Source organism: Aythya ferina (genome assembly GCF_964211825.1).
Source record: "Aythya ferina genome assembly, chromosome: 2".
NCBI classification, from domain to species: domain Eukaryota; kingdom Metazoa; phylum Chordata; class Aves; order Anseriformes; family Anatidae; genus Aythya; species Aythya ferina.
Genome location: NC_140297.1, coordinates 24,230,890 through 24,255,467, shown reverse-complemented (window position 1 = coordinate 24,255,467; position 24,578 = coordinate 24,230,890). Strand labels below are relative to the sequence as shown.

At 36.5% G+C, this 24,578-nt stretch overlaps 1 protein-coding gene across 5 annotated transcripts in view; it reads right to left on the bottom strand.

Annotated features, from left to right (window-relative positions):
- The window catches only part of CDK14 (cyclin dependent kinase 14), a 332,761-nt gene that overhangs the window by 69,432 nt on the left and 238,751 nt on the right, over positions 1-24,578 (bottom strand). For all 5 annotated transcript variants that reach the window (XM_084511412.1, XM_084511413.1, XM_084511411.1 and 2 more), the window contains one exon: positions 22,363-22,411. In XM_084511412.1, coding sequence (XP_084367538.1) covers positions 22,363-22,411 — 49 coding nt within the window. The remainder of the gene's footprint in view (positions 1-22,362; positions 22,412-24,578) is intronic.

Below are 24,578 nucleotides of genomic sequence, written 5' to 3'. Positions count from 1 at the left end.
TTCACATGGCAGAAGGCTGACTCTTCATTAAGTGTAAATACAATGCAAACATTAAATTGTAAGTGAATTATCTTTTCTAACCTACCTAGGGAATTCTGATAAAACGTAGTGCTTTACTGACAGGTAAAGCACTACCTCCCCATGTTTGGGGGTATTATATGAAAATAGAGACTAAAAATAAAAGATTTAGAGGGAACAGAATAAAATGGTGATAATCAGGATGTGGCTTTGTTCTACTATTCTACAGCCACCTCCTAAATTTCCAAAGCCACCAAACTTCTTGTAATACACAGTCCAAGAAGAAGTGCTGAATCTTGTAGACATCATGTTGCTACTATTAGTAAGTAACTGTATAAATTCAGTCATGCCTTTGCTCAGTAAAGATCTTTTGTCAGGTAAAAATGCTAAAATATATTAAAGGTCTTCTATTTTCCACTGTGCTAGTTTACCAATACAGATATAGTAGACTGCAGTCCAAAATATTTCAGTATTTGAAAAAGAAGGTGTTGGCATCCTCTAAAATCAGAAAACCTACAGCATTTTTCTTGCAAATTCTCGTTCTTGTTCAGTTCAAGATGGCTTTCTGGAGTAGCGTTCAATGAACATGGATTACAAAGCAGTACTCATATTTTCATGCATTTGAATTGCATAAGGTATAAAAATATACTTTATACTTTATAGGATATACGATTAGGTGAAAACCCTGCAACAATGAATAGACAACATTGAAAATTATAAATGAAATAATATTAAATTGTTATTCTACTGAGAGATTTAAGTCTCAAATGTCATAGACACAGCCTTTCTTGTCCACACTATGTATGAAAAAAAAAACACAAGTCAAAAGCATCTCCTCACATTTTGCTCTTGAGATTTTTGCACATAGTATAGTAGTGCAAACCTACTAGTACATATACTAGTAGGTATAAGTGATTAGTAGACTAAATCATGTGCTAACATATGTATAACATGCCAACGTTTATAATGCTTCAAAAAATATGCAATTGTCTCTCTTCTTAATTTCCAGCAACTGTATGCTGTACAGGAATTTTTGACTACTGAACATATCTGATCGGGTCTTGAGAACAGACAGGATATTTATCCAAAAATTACCCAGGGACCAATTGCCCAGAAATGTTGACCACTTTAAGCCACTACTTCTCATCAGCCAGAGAACATTTGGATGCCCGATCCCTGGAAGTTTCAAGGCCAGACTGGATGGGGCTTTGAGCAACTTGGTCTGGTGGGAGGTGTCCCTAACCAAGGTGAGCAGTGTGGAACTGGGTTTAAGGCCCCTTCCAGCCCAAACCATTCTGTGATTCTGTGATACGATAATCTTAAAGAAGTCTCAGGGTTTGGATTTGTAAACATTATTCTAAGTTAAACAGATGCAAAAACTCTAGTGTTCCTGATGGGCATAATTTTTCTGTGGTGCTTTTTTTTTTTTTTTTTTTTTTTTTTTTCAAATTTTCAGTTCATGACAAAATGAAGGCATCTTGAATGAGACAGTTATTGCCTATAAATTAGAATCTAGAAAATAATTAATTCCAGACTCCTTAAACTACCAGATTGTAGAAATTCCTTCACTCAACTTTTTTCAAATCACAGGAAAGTTCATTATAGAACACAGCAAAATACCAAGAGAAAAGGCTAGTCTCAACAAAGAAAAGGAAAAAAGAGGGCTGAATACCCACGGAGAATTGGCATTAATTCTTCTACACATCCAAAATTCCCATGGACCAGTTATTATATTGAGTCAGTGAGGCCTGTCTTGTGTCCTAATCCCACCTGCACCAATTATTTGTCAAGAGATCCTGGCAAATCATTTCACTATTTTTTTTTTTTATTTTTCCCACACAGGTGGGAGCTTTTTAGTACCCAGCGTATACTTGCTCTGTCTTGAATGAAAGGCAATATTAAAAAAATGTGGTCACTTATGTAAATCATTAAATATTGCCTTCCAATGTAAGAAAAAGAATTGTGCCATCCTTAGCTAATCCGTAGGCATAGAAAAGAACATTCAAAAATTAATGAATTCTGAATTGCAGGTGAAATCATGGGTGATGAAATGCTACTTCCTTAGTGTTCTTGAATAAAGTAGTACCATTGTTTTGACTGTATGAATGGTAATCAAAGTATCTGGTGCATTGCTGGCATTTGTTTAAAAAGAAAATAAGATTTACTAATAAATTTAAAGTATTTTGAGGAGGAATGGTTTAGGAAGCCAAAGTCACCTTCTCAGTTCAGAAAGCAAAAAGGTATCAGTCAACCAAAGTCAATCAAGAAGTCACAGATAAGTATCAAGTAATCATCAGATTATACATAAATGCGATATAAAAACAACAAAAGTATCTAGGGTTGCAACATAATCACATCCACTAACGAAATCATTGTGAATAAATCAGTCAAAAGTAGAACCAGACTTAAGAGTCAATAAATAGAAAAAAATCATCACACAGCCTGCAAAAATAGTTCTTTCTGCTCTAATTATTATATTTCCTTGACCTGATAATAGTCCAAGTAGGGCTGTGGTGGGTTAGTTGTTTATACAGTGCTTTGAAGATTCCAGTTGGCACATTATTAGCATCAAGTTTCCGAGCATTTATAGATTTTAAAGTCAGAAGGGACCAGAGGGATCAAGTCTCACCTCTTGTGTAACACAGGCCAAAGAAGATCATCCAAGTAACTCATGGATCAAATAATTACTTTTAACTATGCAAAGTTCTACATAAAAGTCTTAGCTTTGTTTATAGAGATTTGAACAGCAATGACAAAATTCTCCAAATAACGTGTCTTCTGCTAAGGTCATTTCTGGACACTGCAAAAGTCATATGCATGCTGAATCCTAAGGCTGTCAGTCTTCAAACTGATGCCTTAGTGGAATGCATGACTAATTTTGCTGCTTTGTTTACAGACAAGCTATTCTTTCACTTATGAAAAATGCACTGTATGATCATGTATTTAAATTACCTCTACTATATCAGAATTGTTTGGAGAAACCCATTTAATGTATCAACTCAGTTGTTTGGAATGTCAGAACGCTTGGTTTTGGTGTTTTGTTGTTGTTATTGTTTGTTTGTTTGTTTTTGCCAATAGTCTCTTTAAAGTCTCCTCCTTCAAATATTAACTGTTTGACTGATGTAAGTTGGTAACATGATTCCTCAACAGGGACAAAGGCTGAATGTTCTGATGGGGTTCAGTAGTTAAGTATCTAAGACAGAAAAAGTTAACAAAAAGAACTAAAGAAAAAAAAAAGATTTGATTTTTAAATACACCTCCTTCAGTATGTGACAGGATGGAATTTCATACAATATGGCTTTGTGTCTAAAACATAATAGCATGTTTTGTCTCACAGCAGTTGGGCCATATAGTAACTTGGCATGCATGATATGGCAAGTCTCAATATTCACGCTTCACTTACTGTCACACTAATCACTGAGGAATAGTTACTAGCCATGACAGCATACATACATGCTTTCAGAAAATGTAGCATACAACAGAATACAGAGAAACCTTTGGCAATGAGCATTAGATAACATGTAGATGCTGTTTTGAGAAATACTAGGAATATTTTTACAGACCTACTCTGATGACATTTGCAAAAACACTCTGATTTTCAGCTTAGTCTCATATGCAATATACTGCCTTAGATGAACAAAAACAAGCACTATATGAACCTGACTCACTTTAAACATATATGAATCTGACTACACTTGAGCAGTTGTAAATCTCATTGGATTACAAGAATTTGATTTAATTTCAGAAAACAGGTTTGGATGTCTTTCTACTGCAAAGAAAGGTCAGTATTTGGTCAAGCAGAACATGGCTAAGATCACTGAAGTTTGGTTTAAGCTCTTGAGAAAAAAAAAAAAAGTTTGGGGCATGTGCAGTGAACTTCTGAACTTGGGGTGATTTGCTTTTAAATGCAACAAAGAATGCAGCTCAACTTCACATTAATAATTAAGACAAATAGGCATTAAAACAAATGGAAATAATATGCTGTCTATGTACTCCTAACAGCATGAGGTAAATACTTCCCAAAGCAAAAATCATTTACTGTGCATATTTTCCATTTCAAGATACAATTCTCACAGCATATCATTAATTCATTTCTTGACTGGAGTTTACAGCATGGCCTGGAGGAGAGGCACCTAACTCCCTGTGGAAACCCCAGCTCTGCTTCTTTATTCAATGTAATCCCTTGTCACCTGAAGTGCTGAAAGACAAAACAACAGTTAACTAGAACAATCACACCATTTAGTAGAGTTTAAAGTTTACAGGTATTTTACCTACAGTGGCATGGCTGCAAGGGCCATATCCCAGTTTTAGGATTTTCACCCAAGCCTGCTTGAGGCTGGCAGTCTTTCCATCTTCTCTCAGGCTCTAAGCCTCTGCTGACACAAAGCTGTGCCAACATCATATGGCACAGAAAGCAGTCAACATTTTCTTTGCAAATACCTTTATCTCCCAACCAGCTGATGCTCTCTGTGCCTCGACTGTTTCACATCTCTGGATATGTGTTTGACCCTGCTCAGAACAGCTACACAGCACATAGGCCAGAGCAGGGGCTACCTCAAGTAACATTTCCTTTTTTCCTTAATATCAGCAGTATTTTCTGTTGCTACAGCCCTGCCAAGAACACCTGCCATCCTCAGAGAAGCTGCATGGCAGCCCTAGCATGCAGAAACGCACTTGGGAGCTGCATCCCCAGCACACCTGGCGTGCCTCCGCAGAGGTGCCACGGAAGTAATTCAGCCACCACAAACCCTGCAATAAACGAGCACCAGTTTGGATGCAACGCTTTTAGCTTTTGGTACAAACGAAGGCACAAAGCGTGCACCTCAGGGTGGGAACCTAACAAAGTAAAGAAGGTATCGTTTTTCTCTATGGTTTGCACAGAGGGCACTGAGGACTGAAGGTGATGAACAAAGAGAGACTAAAGCTTTTGAAGGCTCATTGAAGCCATATTTTATTACTCAGCCTGGTTGATCAATCACGGTATATAGAATTTGCTCTACAGCACAGGCTAAAGTTACCTTAAGCCAAACTACACACTAACCTTTCAGCCTACAGGCACGGTCACAGGGCCCATATTTCAGTTTGGGGATCAGCCCTGTATCAGCTTGAGGCTGCCATTTAGTGCTGAGTAGTGTGCTTTAGAAGTGGTGCATCCCCAGACATCTCAAGCCCCTCTTGCTCCCAACAAACTGGTGCTGGCAGCAGTTTAGGCTCAGAACCACTGAGCTCTCTGTGCGTGCAGTGTTGCAAGACAAGCTCTCCAGGCCCCATAGGCAGCCAGTTCAATTGCACACGAAGCAAGGTTGCCACAAGTGCAGTATCCTGTTCAGGCTTCTTAGATCAGTGAAGCTGGGACAGATCCTGCACTAATGTGGCTACACTGCTACCAGCATCCTTGGCCTATATCCTTGCACACCACTGCACTCCAGTCTTTAGGCCTTCAAAGTCTCCACACAGGCGTATGAAACAATCTTTCTTTGGCAATTTAGAAATTAGTTCAATCCCTTTTAATTATATGTGTACTACAGTATCAGCAGTCTTATCTGCTGAAGTATTGAAAAGGTGGTCAAAATGTTTATTATTACAATAAAAGCCATGACAACCAATGCTGAGCATTCTCCTCAGGATATTTGCATACAGCTAGAAGTATCAGTGTTTGATTCTTCAGTATTGCTGTTGAGATAGATTAGAAGAGGTGAGAGCCCTCTTTGGGAAGCTGTGGAGGTAAGTTCTTTCAGTGCAGTCCAACAAGGTAATAACCCTGACACACCTGAACTAACTCTCACTTGACAGTTGCCCAGATGCCATTAGCAGGAAAGCCGCCAAGATGAACAGCATTTCTTGAAAAGCGTGAATGCAATGAATGAAGGCTCTAACATTACAGGCAACTTTTTATTACTGTTCTTTTAGTTTACTTTAATTACTGTACATTTACCACTAGCTGTGTCATTCCTATATACTTGGTAAATTCTAAATGGGATCTACTGACCCTGTACATAAACCATTATTATAGCTGCAGCTCCTGAACTGCCCAGAATGAAGAACTATGATGTCAAATCTCTTTTTTGAGAACTGTTAGTTTTCTCTCAAGCACAAATATGTGTTAACTACCAAACCCTGTAATGTTTCAGTCCAAAAGAATCAGGACAGGATAATCCTGAACATCTCCAAACAGCAAAGTTGATCACTCTTCCAAGGCTGAGTCACATAACTACAACATTTACGTGTCCCAATTAAAACCAATAGGGAAGAAACAACTCCAATAGCTTCAATGGCAGGAAGCAATAGCAGCCTGCAGAGCCTTCCTCCAGTGGCAGGCCGGGCATGCAGCTGGGGACAGGTGATCGGATCCTGCTGCTTCAGCACTGAGGGTTGGCTTGCTTCTTCCACAGCTAGAGATGATTACTACTTAGTCCCAGTGCCCAAGCAACTTTGCCACTTGCTGTAGTAAAACGGGTTTACTTAAACTGTTTGTGAATCATGTGAGGCTGCAGAGACACAGTTTGGTCACACCTAAACTAGGCAATGACGCAATCCAGACCCTCACAGCAAGTCACATTTGATAATGACTATTAAGCTCAGTCATGACTAGATCATAAAATCATTCAGATCTGTTTATGTGGGTAATCACTGAATATAACTCAGGACAAAATTTCCACATGAATCTATTTCTCCCTGACTCTTCCTGCACTATATGTGACTTTTTAGTGTTGTATCACATATATTACTGTATTTCTACAACATGACATTGCTTGTGGTATCCTGTTTGAAAGGTTTTTTTCATATAGGAAGCAGAATATGACATCCCTACAGAACACAATGCCTTTAAAAACTGAATTTGATTAATTTGAACTTTAAATATTAAGCCTAAAGAGAATCAGTCAACATACAACAGACTTAACAGTACCCTGCTTTTTGTCTCCCATAGCCTGACATACATCCAGCCTCGTTCTTGCTCTGATGTCTCCAAATAAATATGTTGGAACACAAAACTTTCCGAAGAAACCCAATACCAACTGTTGAGAGCTTAATGCAAAAAAGATACCATCATGACAATATTGTGTTTTTTGTCCACTATTCTATGCCATTTACATAAAGGTTTAAACATTTGATACTAGGTATCTTTTTTGCTAGTATAATAGATGCTGGAGCATTAGATGAAGTGAGTGAGAACTGAGTCTGTGTGGCCAATATTAAAGACAGCATGGAGAAGAAAAATAAGTGCATTTAAGCAGCAAATATACATTATATGTCAAATGATAGCATACTTCAAGCCACACTTGTGAGTGTGGCTTTCCATGATATGATCATACCCTTTCCTTAATTTTAGGGAAATCTCAGGTTGTGATATTCCAAATAGTGTGACTGCTGGGTACTGCTGCTGCTTAAAACCACAACAAATTATTTGAACACTAAATATTTTCTACCTTAAGTATTTCATTTCCATTCATTATTTCACCCAGTTTTCAGCAGATTCATCTCAGATACATATATTTCCCAGGGAAAGAATTTCCTAAGAAATTTTAATTAGAACATCCCTTACCATTTTGCCCTACAAAGAATTTAGCAACTATTTTTTTTTATAAAAAAATATTATTATTATTTATTTTTTTACATGCCACCAACAATCAGGTATCTATCTAAACTCTTTCTGCATCCCAGTAAGCCCAGTACTAACAATATTCATTATGGAAGATATGGTATATTGCACAATGACAGACTACTTCTGAGTATGCTGGATTTACAGTTTACTGCAAGGTCTTTGCTTGCTGTAAATGTAATTAATGAAAAACAGCAACATGGTGGTGACATCTAATCAGGAGCTTTTGATTATTTTGAAATTATTTAAAAGGCATTAATCTTATGATTAGGAGGATGCTTTTTAAAGGCTTTCTTCATGCACCTCAGCAAGCTGAACAGAATATCCTTGGAAAATAATAGAGCTAAAAATAATTACTAACACCTCAATCATTTTATGAGCTATTATTTCACCAGAAAATGGGGAAAATATATCTTTAATCCCGAACAAAAACTCTTCAAGGTTTATGTTCTCTATAAACCTTTCACTGAGAACTGAAAATATAAGTTAGTAATGCAATAAATGCCCTAACAAATATATCAGATTTTTCACTTAATGCTTTTTACAGGCTTAAACCAAACTGAGTGAAAGAAAATCACCTTTTAGAGTCTGACTCTTAAAGGAAGAATGCCTTTCTGTTATGCTTTTTAAAAGAAGGCATGGTGAATTTATATCAACTTCACTGAATCTTGGGGCATGATAAAAGGAAGAAAATACGGCAGTGAAGTTAACATTCCATAGCATTCTTTCTTCACATATTTATTTCCTCACTGGCTGGACATGAGCCAAAAAAGAGGAGGGAATAAACCCCCCCGAAACACAGAAATAGCTGAAATAAACCTTTGGCACACGACCCAGTCAAAGCTCTGTGCTCTTCTTCCTCCCACCCTCAACAACCTGGATTGTTTCTCTCCAAAAAAAATCCAAATAAAAATACATCAGAGGAAAGCCAACCAAACTCTGGATTTCAAATTTGTCACTGGGTGCTCCTGTTAGAGCAGTAAACAATTTTTTCCTATTTTCCTTTATACTACAGAAGGACAACCCAGCTGTCTTTTGGACCTATTACTTTTTGTAAAGTAAAAAAAAAAACAACCAACCAAACAAACAAATGAAAAAAATAAGTTCTAGTAAATAAACATTAGCACTGCCCGATAAATCTCTGCCCTCTCATCCAATATTTTATTATCTTGGTTTTGAGAAGTCTTAATTTCATTCTAATGTAAATAAGAACTGGTCTGTTTGCTCAGTACTTCCCCAAGAATTTGCTGCAACGTTGCAGCATGCCGGCAGTGCCCTGAGAAGAGTGACCTCGCTTTAGTCAATGAAGCCAGAGATCATTTATCACAGTTAACCTACAAATCTGTCTTGCTGGGGCCTCAGGTCTGTCAACCACTTGGAAGCAGCTACTTGTCCTGTCCTCCCACAGCTCCCTCAAACACCAGATTGGTCTGATATTTTCTATTATTGTATACCTCTCAGCTAATAAAATATATTTTTATGGATATGGAATGATCAAGAGTACTTTGTATTTATTTATACAGCTCATTAAAGGTGGATGGAGATTTGGAGGCAGAGAGAATGCCCCAAGCCTAGAAAGCTCATGAAGACAGACCCCAGGCATATGCATGCATTTAACTTTATGTATATGAGTTGCCTGGTTGAACCCAATGAGACTAAGCAATTACATGCAAGGAGGCAACCTGGTCTTTTTGGAACTACACTCCTAAGCTAAGACATGACAGGGAAATGATGCAGACCTAGTAAACACTGAGAGGAGTAAACCAAGATTATTATAACAAGAGCATATGGGCAATATATTCAAAGCTATGCAGTCAAAAACACTTTATTACATATTATTACATATATATATAGATAGATAGATAGATATTATAAAGAACAAGCTGCACCTCCCTAACCCTCAGCTACCTGCTTCTGGTGACACTAGAAGAGATCACAGAATCAGGAAGCCACATTCACACCAACACCATTGAGCAGAAGGTGCCATTCCTTCTTCAAATTTACTCTCCTGATTTAGCACACTGCTATTTCTCCTTACACTACTGGAAATGCTTTCTAAAAGGAACGTTGGTAATCCTCCAGTAGGGAGAAGTTGGCGGATTGAAATTCCAGGGCCTGATATCGATACAGGCAGCAGTAATACTTGTTAAGAACAAATATGCATGTGCCAATACATTATACAAGTCTGAATTTAACTTTAAACTTGGACAGGGAAAGACTGAGGATAATTATTAAAGAAGTGTTTCTTAGGCACAAAAGACCATTATAGAAGAAAACAGCGACCGCTCTTCAGTATGCAATTTGGAGAAAAACTGAACATAATTTTGAACTTGTTATTTTTTAAGTGAAACAGTACATATCCACATGTACCTGTATGGAAATATTTTTTAACTCAACAGCCTATGCCTTTTTAATTATAAACAGGTTGGAAATGACTGACCAACCCACAAATTCCATATATATTAGCTATCAATTACTGAAACATGTGGACTGTAAGTGCTTGCACTCACATATGTATGAGGATGCAATGCTATCTGACACTCAGAAATTGGCTTGCAGTAGGGAAGGACTCAATGCTGAACTATTTTTGCAAATCCTAACCTGTCAAAGTAGCATGAAAGAGATACAGCTAAGCAGGGAGTTACTGCTATTAAAACATAAATCAGCATAGGTGATTTAAGAACTAAAATCAAAACCGTTATCTATAACAGTGACCATTAAAGGTCAGATTTCCCAAAGAGCCAGCTATCACTAAAATTGACTGCCAGAAGAGCTCAAGCTAGTTCTAATGACCCAAAATAAGCAGGTGGATTTCCAAAAGAGTTTTACACATGTGGAAATGTGGAATCCATGGAGCTCTGCTACACAGCTGGTCATGTGTACTACCACCAAATCAGGACAAGCAGGTAAATATCTGGGTCCCATTTAGGGGCCTAAATGGATGTTATGCTTTGCTGGAAAGGAGGCAGATTTTAGGCATTCAAGGTAGACAAGGGCAAGTCTTAGCAGCTTCCATGCTGAGAACAAGAAGCTTGGAGAAAAGGACTACAAACAAGTGGTAAAAATGCACTGCCTGGGCACACAGCAATGTGATTCACAGAAAAGATGACAGCAGTTGCAAGTCTGTCAGAAGGATCCAGGGGATAGAAGAAGGACTAAATATGAATGAGAAAATAGTGGGAGCTTGGTGAAGGGAGAAGGGAAGAGGTCTAATTATGGAGGATTTTGAAAAGGGTAGAAGCTGCTCAAAAGTGACTGAATGAAACAGCCAGTGTTGGAAGGGGAGCTAAACAACACAGACACGCACACAAACAGATGGGTGTACAGGCTGTTTCTTATATGATTTGAGGAAGGGTGTTAGTCAGGAGAGGATATAGGAAGTGTATTATGATAATCAAGAAAAAATTGGATGTCAAGATCTGAATGACAGAGCTGATTGGGGAAGGAAAAAAGTATCTTGGCAAGAATGTATAAAGCAGTCTGGATGCAGAGGATAAAGAAAGGAAAGATAAAAACACCCCGATGGCTTCAGGTCAAGGTGAGAAAGGATGGTAGCATTATAGAGAGAGGAATGTGGGAAAACTTCACTGGGAACAAGCTCAAATGTGCAAGGGGCAGGAAATATTAAGAATCTCACCATTGAAGCCTGTGCCAATGACAAGCAGGGCTAGGGAGAAAGCCTGACCATTCACTCAATTGCTGAGTGTTCCCACTGCTCCTTGGATAATTTTGACCCATGCCAACCAGCATGATCCAAAACCATTCCTGGGCATTGTTCACAGGGCAACCCATGCCAGGAACCATTCCAAACCTTTTTTGGAACATGCCAGCCTCCTATAAGTGGGGCACACAACACATTTTCTTCAAGCTTATGCTAGAAAATACAGTTCCTGTGGTCTGAAGCATGGTTCTTGGGCTATTCTGGAATTTTTGAATTCAAAACCTAATACCAAACAGCCCCAAAATAATAATTGCACCTCCAGCTGCATGGGAACCACATAAAACCCTCAGGAGATGCGTGCCCAAGCGTTACCTAGTACAGATGTAGCTAAGGTCTGCCACATGGCCTCAGGGCCAGAAGATAGTCCCTGGCTCTGCTTTAGTTAGCAGTAGAGACATAGGCTGTATCTGACAGAAAAATGATATTCACCAAACACTATCTGTCAACATCTCAGGAAAGATTCATGCCCTCATGGTTGCAGAATAAAGCTTGACTCAAGGGCACTTTAAGGATCAAATATGAAAGAAATAAAAGGAACAGAACACCCTAGTCCACAACAGTCATAATGCTGAAGGAAGGCCAGTAATATTCCGGGGCATGATTTTTTATATCAGCGTGGTAAAATTAGTTGGAGGAAGTAGAAAACAGCTTTAAGATTGCTATAGAATCTAACCAAAGAAGGCAATTCAAAAAAGAATGGTCCATTCCTAACTTCTGTGTTCCTAAATAAAAGCAAACAATACATTTATGTATTAACAGATGTAAATACAAATCTTTTTTCCATTTAAATTCTTTGCAGTAAGATTCTGAGATTACAAATTCAGCATGGAAAATTAGAGCTTTTATTCGTTTGTATTTTCACCCTCCTACTGCAGCAGTGATCATAAAACACACACAGCTGGCATCTTTATTATTTTATTCACTGAAGGATTTAGCTGGACAAACATCACAAAGATGGTGGCTGCTTTCATTGAATTTATGATCAAATATGCTTCAGCATAAGATCAACTCCGTAAGATCAATTATTATGAGATGTGAATAATTTAACAGAAAGTTGTCTATTTGTAAATCAGATCTTATGGATATAAATTCAGCTGAAGTAGCAGACAGTGGATATATACCGTATTATACATTAAATTATTTAAAAGGATGCAGTTATTTTTTATTATCTTTTTTGTGATTTCATATCCACTGATAAACACCATAATTTACATTTTGGTATCCAGCAACCCACTAATTCAGACAAACAAAATTTCAAAATTTTATTTTAAACCTCATTTAAGTTTATCCTAATCAGAAAACAACTTAACAGCTTTAGTGAAATCTTTCAGAATTACAGAAAGCATTTCCTATATAGGCTTAATTTAAAAGAATACACGAACCACCATCACCCTCATTTTATGTTTTCTTTTCATAGATTCTCACCAGAGTCTGTTGTTCAGCCTAATACCAGGAGAGTTATAATAATTTTAGCGCAGATCATGTGCCTTAGGATATAGGATTGACTCAATGCCTAAAAGAAAAAGGTCAGTTCCCTTTGGAACCACTTGCCTCTTTGCCCTCCAGCAATGACAGGTGCACCAGTCCTATGCTGAGTCTCTTTATTCACAGCGTATTGCTGAAGATATATAATCTAACCTCTCCATTTTAATACAGCAGCAAGGATTATTATCTCCTATCTTCCCATTTTGACAATCAGGTCAAGCAGACACTGAACCTATATACATGCTGATTTGCCTGCAGCCAACATCTTTCACAAATTCTCAAACAATAGCTTCAAACTTTCTAAAATAAGCTTCTGAAAGACATCAATAAATTTAATTATGAAAACTGTTTAGCTAGCAAATAAGTCCAAGTTTTGAAGCAAATCAATGTTTTCCACTAGTCTCCTACAACACCGTATGTCTTTGTACCTTCAATTCAAAAACACTGCATGAAAAAGCAACAATTCTAGTTTCTTAGTCCTACATGGCAGGAAAGAAGTGCCACAACCAGAAACACAGGAAAGGAAGCAATGGGGAAGAGGCGTTTTAAGATTTTGTGGTCAAATTGCAAAAAATTTTGGGAGAACATCGCAGGAGATAGTGATGGAATGGTAATATCTGAATAGCTGTGATTACCATTCTACTGCACAAAAGGTGGTGTATCAAATCATCATAAAAGTCATTAAAATGAGTATTTTAAGTGAAGATACTTTGTGATGTTTTTACTAGTGCAGAAACCTTAACATAAGTCTTGGCTGGCAGTTGAGCCAAATAGCATGGGTTTTGAGATTGCCTTAAAGTATTTGCAGAGGTGGCAAAATCCTGTGGCATTATTGATATTATAGCACTTATTGCCTCTCTGCACTGTATCTCAAAATGATACAAATTTCTGAGACCCTAAGGTAAGAATCACAGAAACTGTTCAGTTGAAGAAAAATTATCTGTAACACATGACAATAAGCAGTTGAAAATGTCAACCCGCTTACACCAACGACAGTTGCTTTAGTGCTAAGCATTTTCAAATGCCAGTGCAATTCTTAAGATGCCTATCATTTTGGCATTCATTTTGGAAAAATCTTGTCTGTAGCGGACACACACAAATAATGACATATCCAGCAGTAAGGTCTACTTCATTTACATTATTGACTTCAAAGTATGTCTTCAGTTCTTCAGGCCAATATTTTCAAAACACATCTCAGACTAAATTTTGTCAGCAATGTCATTTTCTGGAGAACAAAGATTTTAGCAGAGAGTCCAACAGTACAGAATTGTAGCAACAGGCCAGACTTAGAAATATGAGGATATAAAGATGCTTGGTGCCTCTGATCAGAACATATTAGACTTCAAACCAAGAAATGAACACAGACACTATGGCAACACATGAGTAACAGACTACCAAAAACATAATTCTGAGAAATTAATAAAATGTTGGCATGTAAAAATGCATAAGGAAAAGAAAAAATACACAACTGGAAACATCTGAAAAGAGTTGATCAGTAAGTACTCAAAAACGTTAATAAAGAACATACTTTGAAAAAAATCATACCTGGAAACACCAAATAAACATGTCTATCTGATATATGTCTCAATATCTTTAGGAATTCTTACAGAATTAGTAAGGATAGCAAACAAATGTAAGGCACCTTTTGTTTCTTTCTATGAAATACACAGAAGAACAGTTTGCTCTCTTTCTTCATTTCTCTTTACAGACATTGCTGTAGATAAGTGACATTAGCTAAATTTGCACTGCATTCTGAAGTATTTTACTAGAGAAAAAAATCCTTCCTTTCTTGTTTTTCAAATAAGGAAGAGAATTTTGACAAATATTTTGCTGGACATTGACATGCAATATAGTAGCAAAAGATAGACAATAAAAACAAAATACAGACACTATAGAAACAAAAACAGTTTTAGGGAGAAATGGCTTTGTAAACTCTTAGACAAAATGTTGATCAAAAGAACAGATTACTAATGAGCAAGATGAACTGATTATTTTTAAAAATTGACTTTATCTTTGGTGGAACAAAGTGACAGGAGACAGTGTTTGACGCAGTTTCTCTAAAAATCTTGCTCTGTAGACAAACTCAGAAGAGCTGGGATGTGATATACTATCTCATAGACAGAAAACTGGCTGACAGACCATAAGGAAAGGGTAATGATAAGTGGCAATGTACTGAGTTGGAAGGGAAGTGTCCAGCTGTGTGCCAGAGGGATTAGTGTTAGTCACAGTTTTATTTAACATCTTTATTAATGAACTGGACTAACGGATACGCTGCATACTGAATCATTTCTTAGATGAAACTAAATGCTGAAGACACCAACAAAGACAAAAAAAAAATAGTACAAAGAGGCTAATAGAAGTGAGATACATGGGCAGAAAATCTACACACAGGATAGAGGATAGATAACAATAAACAATTACTTTCAGGGAAAAATAACTGAAAATATGGATAGGTTCAGAGATAATAGGACAGATATAATGCCAAAAAACTCTAGTCCAATGCCAGAAATTGAATTAGTTGTTGCATAACAAAGAATAACCATATAATTTAGGGCTGTATTTTCACAGTTGTCACAGTTAGGAAAGGTATAGGATGGTAACAATCTGATTATACTGAAGAAACAACCTAGAGTTGGTAGAATACAGAAAAAAAAAAGCGTCATATTAGAGAGGACAAAGGCTTTTGTTGTCCAGTTAGGAGGTTTATTATTATTTTTAACTGGGCCAGGAGGATGTAACACAATACATAAAGCCTATCAGCATCACAAAAGAGCGGGAATTAAGGGAGAAGCAAAAATAAATTGAATATCAGGATAAGCATTATGACAATGAGGTCTGTTAGGCTGAGGAATAATCTCCATCAAATGTATAGAAGCTGTAACATTTGAATAATTTACAATTAGAATGAAAGAAGCATTCAAATATAAAGATTTTTTCATCTTGGCAGAGGTATAAATAGAGAAACTCTATCTGTCTTTCTCAGTCATTCGTTTCAATCAGTGTAATACAATTCATAACCATAAAGCTCACAAGACATACAGTGCATTTCAGATATTGAACTTAACACTCCTGAGCCAGGCTGGGAACTCTGACTTCTGCACTTGAGCCCCTTTATGATGCCAGAATCATAACAAATTGCATTGAGTGCAATGCATAGTAACAGACACAAAAAAAGACACGTAAGTGTAAACAAGCAACTTCATCCCCCCTGAAATTAATTTAATAAACCCCGCTAGTTAGTGCAATAAACAAACCAAAAAAATAGCGTTAGGAAAATGTAACAAAAATTCCCCGCTGCTGAGGGTCTCTAACACTAGAGGAGCGACTGCTGGGTCAGCTCAAGCGCTCCTCCTAGCGCAGAGAGCTCCGCAGTGCTCCGGCTGGAGCCCACCCCACAGCACCCTCCTGCTGGCCTCCTCTGCCAGGCTCTGCCTAGTCCCAGACTGTGGCTGCTGCACAGAAAGGGTCAATCGGCATGCTATCAGATCCCGGAGAATTTATTTATTTATTTAACAAAATAGCATAATAAATTTACTACCTGTGAAATGACTTTTTTTTTTTTTTTTGCATCCCATATTAACATAGGTTTTGCCACGGTATGCTTCCTAAAGTCCCTCGGGGATAAGATAATGACTGATAAAGGGGGTATTTATGAGAAACATGAAACATAATAGGAAATGGAAAAAAAAAAAAAAAAAAAGTACAGCAATATCACACCAACCAAATCATCAGGAGACAGAGGCAGGTTTATATGCCTCTAAATCACAAATACTTCTACAAAATCTTCTCTTTTTGTGCCTGGTTTCCATCCTCACCCCTCCTCTCAGCTTGGTTCCTGATCATTCCTTAAATGCAAACAAGGAGACAGCCCCAGCATAACTGCAGGACATGCTCCAACTGCACGGGCGTGTAGATATATAAACCAGCCTGGACCAGAATGCACCCCAACTTTTGCACAGGCACAGTTTTAAACCATTATTGCTTGTTTTTGTCTATCAGAAAGGTTTTCCTAACAACACTGGACAGTTTTTTTGCTCCTGCTGTGCTTGAGATCTTGAATATTTTTCTGGCAGCACTACAGACTCCACTGCAATGAACAATGCTGCTTATGGGGCATGGGGTGAACAAGATAAAAATGACAATGAGAAGAGAGTTTTGTCTTTACTCAGAACCTCACTAAGGCAAAGATTGCCTCAAAAAAGCAAAGCAAACTAGCAAAAAAAAAAATAAATGAATGTTCCCAAATCTCAGCTCTTAACAATTCCAAAGTCTACGTCAGGCTTGAAATGAAATACAGATTCAAAGCAAATGCACTCATTTCTTTTCACTCACTGCTTTCTTCAGGAAGTTTTCACAGAATAACAGTCCCAAAACAGGCAAGCCCATCCTGGAATGCAACTTTCAAACAGTGTATCCTCCAGAAGAGAGGTCTCAAGCACAGAGGCCATTTTGTTGGAGGATGAAATCCTCAGCAGTGGGACTAGCTGGGAGAATAAAGTCTTATTTATATAATAAATACAGCCATTTGGGGGAATTATGAAGTAGCAGTCCTATTTATGCAGAGCAGAATTTGTTTTCAATTGCACCTTTTCTTTCTAACCTAATTTCTCACAATGAAACCCATTATGACAGAAGGATCTGAAAAAGCTTTTTATGTCCTACCAAATATACCCAAGGATAATTAGTTCTCTTTTGTCATTCTTCTGGAAGTTGTTTTTTTTTTTTTTTTTTTTTTTTTTTTTTTTTTTAATTGTGGAAAGGCTTTTGCAAATTGAAAAAGGTTGCATTCCATTCTGAAGGTGGAGCTGTTCTTGGTTTTTATTGTTTAGATGTAATTCAACAGATTTTTTTTTATAATTTTTTTTTAAGGTGAAAACATAATTCACTGTAAGCTCTATAGGAAGATCACATTACTGCATCTTAATTATTTTTGGGCCAGTATTTTGTAAACACATTCCACAATGTTAGGTCATGCAATGTACATGAAGCTTCATATTAGAGAGAAGCAAATGTCAATGCAAGTTTTGTTTCCAAAAAAATGTTGGAATACTTCCAACATCATATGAATTTTCCACAAAACTTATAAATCACATCTTACCTAGTAAATACTATCTTTATAATTTTCAGATATTTTCACAGTCAGTGAGAAAATTCAGTCTCAAAAGGATTTAATGCACTCTGAGTGACAGTTATATTACTTCCCTCAAACACTTCCCAAAAGTAGGATTAAATGTTGACCTATTCCATTTAGGGGATTTTAGGAATCTGACTCCTTATATAGTAAGTGTGGGTTTCACTTTGACATTACTCTTACATTCCACATTTTTTGCTAATTTTCAGTGAGACTGAAAATTAAAGAGCCACTAGATTGTGTGCATCATTGTTCCACGGCCCAGCTCTGGCTTTACACTTCACATCTTGTGGAAGCTGGTGTAAGCAATCAGGTGCAATTATTTTGTCTCCAATCTACCAGCTATGGCCTTCTGGGAGGTCTTGGATTTGTTGTGGATTTTTTTTATTTTTATTTTTTGTTTCTCTACCTTATGTACATGAAAAGCAGGTTCTACGAAGGTTGGATGTGCATTATCCTTCCTTCTAGTAACTTATCCTTACATACATTATAACTTATATTTTGAAAGTCTCTTTGAAGACTTCTAAACCCATATTCTTCTATGTCATGGCCTCAAAAGATAGACACAAACAAGATAAAGGGGTAGACTGTGCTTAGTTTTGAAAACGCAGTAACTGGTAAAACTTCCTTGCATTCAGAAAGTTGAAGATGTTATCTCCTGATTTGGGAGCACCATGTTCAATCATTGCACTGTTTTAGAGTTTCTAAGGCAGTTTTCTCTGTGACAAATTCCTTAATATCTTTGTACTCAATCCCCACAATAAATGCAGTAGCAGGCAGGACTTCACCTCAGAGAAGCACTGTGAAGATAAATATATTCACCATTGGAATACAGTTACAGATAGGGGCTGTTGAAACTGTTCAGAAGAGTTTCTATTGCTTCCGTCTGTTTGTAAGCCTGAGGGGTGCAGAGTTGAGCAGTCATGGATTGCCACAGCCCTGTCCCTGACTGTCATGCACCTGCATTGGGCAGAAAGATTTACTGCAGCTTGATCCTGCAGAGATTCATGGCTGCATTAATGGTAAACCATTTCTAGACAATCTTTTCTCTTCATCTAAAAATATTGTTTAAATATATAGTTGCATACTTACAAAAGTCATCCTGGTATATACCTTAGAATATATCCATAAAACATTTACTTAACACTGTATAGTGATTGCCCCAGAGATTTTCTAAAATACTTTCCTGTTGCAAAGGCCAATGTCCATGCCAACCTTGAATAGCAAGAAGTTATCTCACTGAAATTAGTAAGTGTATACATCAAATCTGAAGTTTAAGCACACATGCAAAACCTTCCAAGACCATTAATATTGTTCTTTGAAGTGTATCTTTCAAAGGTATAAGCCAACAAGAGAAAGTATCTTTGTAATAATACCAACATATGTTTTTCTTCATGTTTTAGGTCTCACACTTATCCCAACTGTCCTTAAAACAACTCTATTTTAAATGGGACATCTTTGCATCATCACATCTTCTACATATTAAATCAGGATGTTAAAAGTGTATATATATATACACACACACATATATATGTATACATATATATATATATATTTTAGATTAGATATTGCTGCTATTTGAAACATCCTAATAAAGAAAAAAAATCTCAAGTATGAATCAGTCTGTTCACATATTAAGTTTATAGTTGAATTATAAAGCCTTGGGAATATGCTGTCTATAACAGAAATGTTTATACATCCTTAACTACAGTTGTGCAAGCAACAGTACTCTAATATAGCACACAGATAAAGACTTACAATAGGAAAAAAAAATCCTTTACATTCTGAATGTAAATCATACATAATTAGGGGGCACTAAATATTTTGTATTATAGTAGAACTGCACATATGGAGCAGCGAACTCCGTGCATTGTTATTGCTTTCAGTCTTTCGATTCCTTCATTTATGCTGAAAAATTGCAAATCCTTTATGCATGGAACATTGCAAATGTGTAAATTTGAAGGGGTTTCTTAGAAATGAAAAAGCTCTGGTCTTCTTTGAATCAGTCTGTGGTGTGATCTGTGGTGTGGTGTCAGTTATGAAGTCTCGGAGACTGAGGAGTTGTTTTACGCAAACTGAGCTTTGTTCCTTTTTGGTATTTTAAGAAAACAGAAATTTCATGCAACGTTCTTAAAAGAAATGTGAGGTATCAGCTTTTAAAATTCAAATCTATTGTTGCCCTGATTCATATACAGGAGATACTGCTAGGTCTAATTGCTGTTAAAATATGGAAAAACAGTCAGCTCGCTCCTGCAGAATGGATGGAATAGTGTGCCAGTATCTATTCACATTACTCACGTATGTATATGCCCCCAAGCAAACACATTCACATCAGTATTAGTTTCCTTGTCCCTCTTTCCCAATCCAAATCTAATTGCCTGTGTTGTAATATAATTGCCTTTTCCAAGCTTTTGGATTTCATTAACTACTTTCAAAGAAACGATGAACTTGCAAGTTTGTTCCTTGTTAAAGGACAGAAAATAGATGATTTTATTAACTTTTTAAAATGAAAGCTGTGACTTTCAGGGAATTACATCATTCCAAGCAGCTAGACTGAGGTAGAGTCAAACACTGCAAGATGCCTGCAATGATCACTAGAACTGATAAAATTGCTTTGAAATCTTCACAAAAACTAACTACAAGAGTAGCTAATCCTTCTATTGCTCCTTCTATAGTAAACAGGACAGTAAACATCTTCTATAGTAAACAGCCTCTTCTACAAAGGTCACCTAATAAGGTGTCAGGAAATTCTCTACAGGCTATTGAAAGTTATTTGACTTAGGTAGGTTGATGACACTCAACCTTCAAGAAGGTCTGTACTGGCTTCAGTTCTGCTAACATTGTCTCCCCCATTACAGGAAAGAACTCCTAATGAAGGATTCTGTAGTAATGCAGAAGAAGCTATGTGGTCATGACAGTCACCTGACACTGTAGAAATGAAGGTTCTGACTCAACAGGTGTAGATTTGATGGTATCACATCCAACAACTAGTTATAGCAATGATCCTGGTACATTAAGAGATTTCTCCTTTCTCATTTAACCATAATTTCAAAAGTTTTGTTGTTGTTTTTAAATGAAGTATGCCTTTCCGGTTGAGTCCAACACGTTGAACCAAATTGGGATGGGAAGGAGCAGATGTAGAAGGAATAACAGAACGGCAAAGTGAGCATAAACCTAATTACATCTTGGGCAAATGACTGTGCTATGAATTTCAGAGCTGTACACACACACACTAGTTTTAATAAATTACGGTATTGAAAAAGAATTTGGACTTTTACTCTACTAGTAACCATTTTTCCCTTTTAACAAGGATGCTCTTTCACCAAAATATTTAATTTCTTCAACTTCAGTGGTAAACACTGAGGAGGAGATGCTTCAGACTCCTGTTGATTTATCTCTTTGAACTTCCTGGTAAACTACCAACAAGACAGCCAGTTGGTACCAACAGTAAAATTCGGAATGAGTACCAGAAACAAACAAACAAACAAAAAACGGTAATGCTGTTGCAGCAAAGGCTTAGCCCTGTTCAAAAAAAAAAAAAAAAAAATAATAATAATAATGGTCAAAACAAGGTAGACAAAATTCTAAGATTTTTTTTCTAGCCAGACAAATTGTTGAAACAACTGTTTATCCTACTTATCCAACTGATACTGTGTATGATTTCTTCAAGTAAGTTAATATGTTCAAATATGTTTCTTCGAATATGTTAATCACTCAAGACAGTGCTGCCCAAATATTCTGCCTGAACAGAAACTTCATATGCTGAGAAACCTTCTATTAAGTTTACACAGATGGTTGGCTAGGCATTCCTGGTTTAGTAGGCAACCTTTCTAGATTTTGAGCACAATACATTTATATTTTACTCCATCTGATATATATGTGTCAAGTATCAGGAAACATTAAAAGGAAAAAAAATAAGGTGAATTCACATTGACTTTTTCAGTCAAGATAATTAAAATATACAATATGGTTGTTAGCTCACAGGAATGAGCAGATGGACCTTGCAACAGGGGACAACTATTTGGAAACAACATTGCATTCAAAGTTGATTAGAAACAGATTATTTAAAAGTCTCTTAACCTCTATACTTGAACAAAGAAAACAAGATTCAAAACTGATGGTCTAAAGTAATACTATAACATGTTTTGGTGAGTTCGATATTCTTGCCAACTGAGATCCACCCCCAAGAATAAAACTGTATGCTCTGCAGTTTCTATCTATTTACAGAAAGCTAGCAATTCACAAAACATTCAAAGTTGAGAGACATGGAAAAGAACAATACTTTTACTGTAATTAAAATGGTTAAAGTCATTTTAAGTTATGATAACTAGAAGTTGGCATTCCTTAAGAATAAAAAGCAATAAAATAATTAATAATAAATAAATAAATAAATAAATAAAGACTTACTTATTCCATGCTTGTCTAAGGTTTTTAGGGCTGTACTGTGTAAACCGTTCTGAAAAAAAAAAAAAAAAAAAAAAAAAAGAGAGAGAAGAGAAACGTTCAATTATTTATCCTAAAACCAGGATTCTTTTTTCAAAATTATTTATTTACTCTCAATTTTCATCATTTTTATGTAAGCACTGCAGCTCAAGTCCCAAGACAGGGCATGAAAAACAGCATAGGAGCAAATACCATGGAAACACAAACAAAATACTTGTAAACAAACAAACAAACAAAAAACAATAAAGACAAAAAGGCATTGTGGTAAAAAACTCACTTACCACAGCATCACCAGAAAAGGTAATTTTTACAGTATTTTTTAAATACTTTCGACTGCTAGGGAAAAATAGATGCCTAAAATCTACAATTAATTTATTTTTTCCTTATCACAAATACAATTCTCTGTAACCTCACTGTCACTTTTCCCAGGAGGTGTAAGAGTAAGTGGGGATCTGTGTGGCACTTAGGGAGGCAGAAAACATGAGAGCTACATAAGAGTTCATTATCTAAAGAACATATAACAGATAGTCAACAGAAGTAACAAAGTATATGGGGAGCTCATTTCACCAAACATTGTTCTTAAGTTCAGATATAAGCACTTTCCCTCCCAGATCCAAGAAGATGCTTGCTCTGCATTAGGACTCTTGTTGGCAGAGAATGATGCTATGAAAACTGCTCCAAAAATGAAGAGCTCATACTCTGTTAGTCCTTTGAACAGGACATATGTGCAACTCAGGAAGGAACAAATGTTATCTGTCTGGAAAAATATAAAAATATTTTCCACAAATCCTCATCGCACCAAAATCCTACCATGTAGCCTGGTACTCACCATGGCCATCTAACCTAGTGTGATGGCATTAGTTGCTGTGAAGAAATGCTAAATTTGCTAAACGTCCCCCATAAAACCACAGAAATATTTATTTTTTTCTCCACTTCACTCACAAGAATGTCAGTTAATAGATGTACTGTAGTTATCCTATACTGAAACCAGGATAAACATTATGTTTACATGTATATGTACACACAGTACACACAGTATGTATACACCAGTTTTGTTGTTGTTGTTTTTGCTTTTGTTTTGGGGGTGGGGAGGTGGGGAGTGTGTGTGTGTGTGTGTGTTCAATTCCTGTATTTGTATACTTCACTTAAGGCAATATAGTTGGTTTCAAAGATGCAACAAAGCAACAACCTATGGCATATTCAAAAACCTAGTGTCATTGTGGATGATTTTGCTTCTTATGCATATTTTCTTTTCTTTCTTTATCTAAAAAAATGTATGCGAAAACTTCAACTCTCATTGACTTTGTTATCAGAAGTTTTTGACAAATTGCAGACCTGCAGACTTTGAGGGCCACTACACATTTAGAAAAGTTGTTGCTTTAATCATACTGATTCAGTTAAAGCAATGAAATCACTCCATATTAGATAGATCTGACAAGTGAACTGGGAAGTGGAAACTACATCACCATAACCAATTTAAACACTGATATAAAACATAAATGTAATTTCTGTAATATTGTATCTAAATTTATGCAAATAGACTTAAGCATACCATTAAAGACTTTTAGGTATAGATGAACGTATAAAACAAAAGTTTGAAAGGCTTTCAGTTTTTGTATTGCCAACAAAAAGTTGCTGCACTTGGAAAATATGTGACTATTATAGATAACCATTAAAGCAGCACCTAGTCAGCTTCCCTATGTTAATTTCACTATGAAACAAACGAAGTTCTTTAGTTAAAAAGAGACAACTCTCAGTGACTCTCAGATGTGCTGTCATTACACTACATTAGAATGTAACTAAAACTATTTGGTTGAATCACACCTGAAGCATCCAGATTAAAACTACAGGAAATGCAAATTTCTTTTTATCCCTGTTACACAATGCATATACTACAGGTATGACAATTCCTAAGGGCAGATCTTTAAAGCAAATGAGCAAAGTAGTCAGGATCATTACTAGATGCAACCACAATTCGGTACCAGTAATGTGGCATAGGACTTGTTGCCTATCACTGCGTTTACAGATCTAGGACCACAAACCTCAGGACTGAATTAGTTGTCCTGTGGTGAGTAGTTTAAGCATCATGATGGCATTGAGGACATGATCCAAACTTACAAGAGCGAGGGGCATTACAGTTGAAATTTTATCTGTTGTTTACTGATTCAGCTTCTGCTCTC